The 3127-nt window shown below is 42.2% G+C and overlaps 1 protein-coding gene and 1 long non-coding RNA gene across 3 annotated transcripts in view; both read right to left on the reverse strand.

Moving 5' to 3' along the window:
- LOC118478868 overlaps nucleotides 1-646 on the reverse strand; it is a 33008-nt gene extending 32362 nt beyond the window's left edge. For both annotated transcript variants that reach the window (XM_035973251.1, XM_035973252.1), the window contains exon 1: nucleotides 163-646. In XM_035973251.1, coding sequence (XP_035829144.1) covers nucleotides 163-438 — 276 coding nt within the window. In that variant the 5' untranslated portion in view covers nucleotides 439-646. The remainder of the gene's footprint in view (nucleotides 1-162) is intronic.
- Nucleotides 647-1096: 450 nt separating this feature from the next.
- Nucleotides 1097-3127, reverse strand: part of LOC118478869 — a 23467-nt gene continuing 21436 nt past the window's right edge. The window contains exon 2 of the long non-coding RNA XR_004859329.1: nucleotides 1097-1318. This is a non-coding gene — a long non-coding RNA (uncharacterized LOC118478869). The remainder of the gene's footprint in view (nucleotides 1319-3127) is intronic.

Below are 3127 nucleotides of genomic sequence, written 5' to 3' on the forward strand. Positions count from 1 at the left end.
GTGTGGGTGGGTGTGTGTGTGTGTGTGTGGGTGTGTGGGTGGGTGTGTGTGTGTGGGTGTGGGTGTGTGGGTGGGTATGTGTGTGTGGGTGTGGGTGAATGGACGGCTCACCTTTTGCAACAAGATAACACAAAATAAAACCACCATCAGGACAGGGCTCACCTTTTGCAACATGGCGAGAGGCAGAGTCAGTAGCCCCGTGACCAGATCCCCGATGGCCACCGAAAAGACCAGGATGTTGGTGGACTGGCCCAGCAGCTTCCTGGTGAAGAACATCATGAGCATGGAGATGTCGCCGATGACGATGACGACAACCGCGCCGACCTCCACGATGATCAACGACCAGTGGAGGTACTCACGGTCGAATGACGTCACGTTCACGTCCACCAATGGCAGGTCGTGGTTCGACATGTTGCCTGACGTCATCATGGAGTTCATGACGTGGGAGAAAGCTCACACTCGGAGGATGTGCGGACTTTCAAACGGCGACGTCCTTTATGAGATTGTCCAGCTGATCACAAATCAATTATTGTCGGGTGTCTTGCAGTTTTGATAGAGAGTTCAAACTCAGAAGGTGGATGGTTGGCGGGTGCTCTGGTGTGGTTTGCTCCTTCTTTCCTATCAAACACCTATCGTCCTTATCTGTCGTTTTTGTGTGTTTGCTACTCCCTTGTAACACATCTAGTCTTCGGCACTTATAAGACCTTATTGCGTGGCAAGTGCCGTAAAACTCTTACGAAAACTCAAAAGATGAATGGAATATAATCCAGATCGAACAAACGGTTGTCCATACCTGCTAAACAATCAACCCATCAATCAACCAGGAGAGGTTATCGTCTGTTTCAAAATATGAAAAACTGTGAGCCGAAGCAAACGCTATAATAATAATATAGATGACCCTCAACTCCTTCAATCATATATATCTCGACTTCTGTTCATCATAGATGGAGATTATTTTCACTCCAAAAAAAGGAAAATGGACAGGCCTTAAGATGATACCTTCACCTCTGTATGCCCAAAAATTGACGAGAGCCTGATTCCACCGTGTTGAGCCACATGTTATGAGGCACAAACACCCAGGAGTTTCTGTAAACCGTTTTTTTTTTCTGGTTCTCTTAAATTGAACCTTGCTAAAACGTGTTTAGCACGTTAACTTCCAGATGATGTTTTTCGTAGAGACAGCAAGTTGGTTTCCCCGCGCTGTTCCCCGTCCTTGCGTAGAGAAAGCTAAAACTGCGTCACTTCCGCCGGTGCTCACAAACATGTCAGCATCGACGCCCTGATGACGTCAGTCTTTGCTCAGCTGCATACCACCAATCTGAAAAGAAGAAAATCGAAAAGGATGTGATTATTTATTTCTGTTTGTTCTGGCTCAGTTAAGAAATTCTAGTAAAACGTAAAGTTATCATGTTAGAAAAAGCAGCGCCTTTGTCGTTATAATATTAATAATGTAGATAATTTCTATAGCGCCCACTCCCGGGTGAACACAGCTCTAGGCGCTTTACAGAAATGTATTTACGAACAATATTCGTTTTATTCGTGTGTATTCACACACGCACGCGCGCGCACACACACACACACACACACACACACACACATTACACGCACACACGTGCACACACATGATCACCAAACACACACACACACACACACACATACACTCACACATCATACACACACACGCCTTATTGTTGTTGTTGCTTGATTTCTCGACCGAGTCAACAAACCATTGTTCGATCGTCCAAATATTGTACACTTTTGTGGTTACACCTGACGTTTTATTGTATGTTCGCTATATCGTCCAATTTTAAAAAACATTTTATCGTTACGTGTAACCGGGCTTTTAGTAAATACACGTCATGGTTAGAAGACTTGTTTGTGTGTTTGAGTGTTTATCAGCGGATTGCACTGAATGTTTCCCTGGGAGCCCAGAATGTTTCTGGGAGATCTGGCGTCTGATCGGGCAAAAGGGAGAACATCAGAGCCGAGCACTTTCGAGAAAAAACCCATCAAAGCCGCGCACTTTTTGACGATATCGATACAATTAGATTTCTGATTACCAAAACCAATACCATCCAACACTTTAAGTGACCTCTGTACTTTACTGGATTTGGGACCAATTAGATTTTGAATTGAATGAAATGGCTCTTCAGGAATAAAAACACATCTACAGGACATTAAAGATCCTTAAGGGCTGGTGGGGCACCTAGAAATCGTGTTTGGGAGTCAAATTTTGTAAATTGAGTTTATTACATATTATAGTACCTGGACACTTCTTGAACAATATCCAGAAACGTATGTCAGCCTTGCTACACCCTAAAGCTGTGTTTTTTTGTTAGGATTTTCAGCGAAAGCACATTGTCATGTTGTCTAGCCTTTTCTTACCTGTATCAGCTGTTTTCTCACAATTCTATTTTTTCCCACATTATCCCATTTTTCTGCTCTGTTTCTTGCTCAATTTCAATGCAACTTTCACAGGATACCAACAACACCTAGTTCTAAATTTTGGCTTGTTGAATTTTTGATTAATGGCGTAGTTTTTTATTTATGGGCGTAGAAAGCGTGATTTTTCCTTTTTTTCACTTTTTTTGCAACATCCCAATTGTAAGTGTCATAAAATAAAAATTAAAGGATATATAAAAAATTCAACAGGCCAAATTTAAGAACTACATATTTACTGTTGGCATGCCAAATTAGAAGTGCATCGGTTGATAAATAAGGGAATAAAATGGGATTGAAAAAGGTATACAAAATCCAATATGGTCGCCGTTTCCATAGCAACCGATTCACAATAATATACTTTTTGAACTATTGATTTTAAATCCCCAATAACACGCGATGCCCCACAGCAAATATGGGCCCTCTAGGCCTTGTAATAGCCAAAATAGACCCCAGGTGCCCCACCAGTCCTTAAAGTGTTGGGGCAGCATGAACTTGCTTATTTAGGATAAAACTGGAAGTAGAGAGACATGCCCAAGTGAGAATATTTGTCTGTTGCTCACTCTCCCTTCCTCTTTCTTGGTAGTGTCTTTCTATTTGACCTGTGTGTTTTAGTTTCAGCCTAGAAATGGTTTGAAAGTGTCCTACCGTCTCTAGAAAGACTAATATTATATTTAGATGGGGGGGG

Source organism: Aplysia californica, unplaced genomic scaffold (genome assembly GCF_000002075.1).
Source record: "Aplysia californica isolate F4 #8 unplaced genomic scaffold, AplCal3.0 scaffold01080, whole genome shotgun sequence".
NCBI lineage: Eukaryota > Metazoa > Mollusca > Gastropoda > Aplysiida > Aplysiidae > Aplysia > Aplysia californica.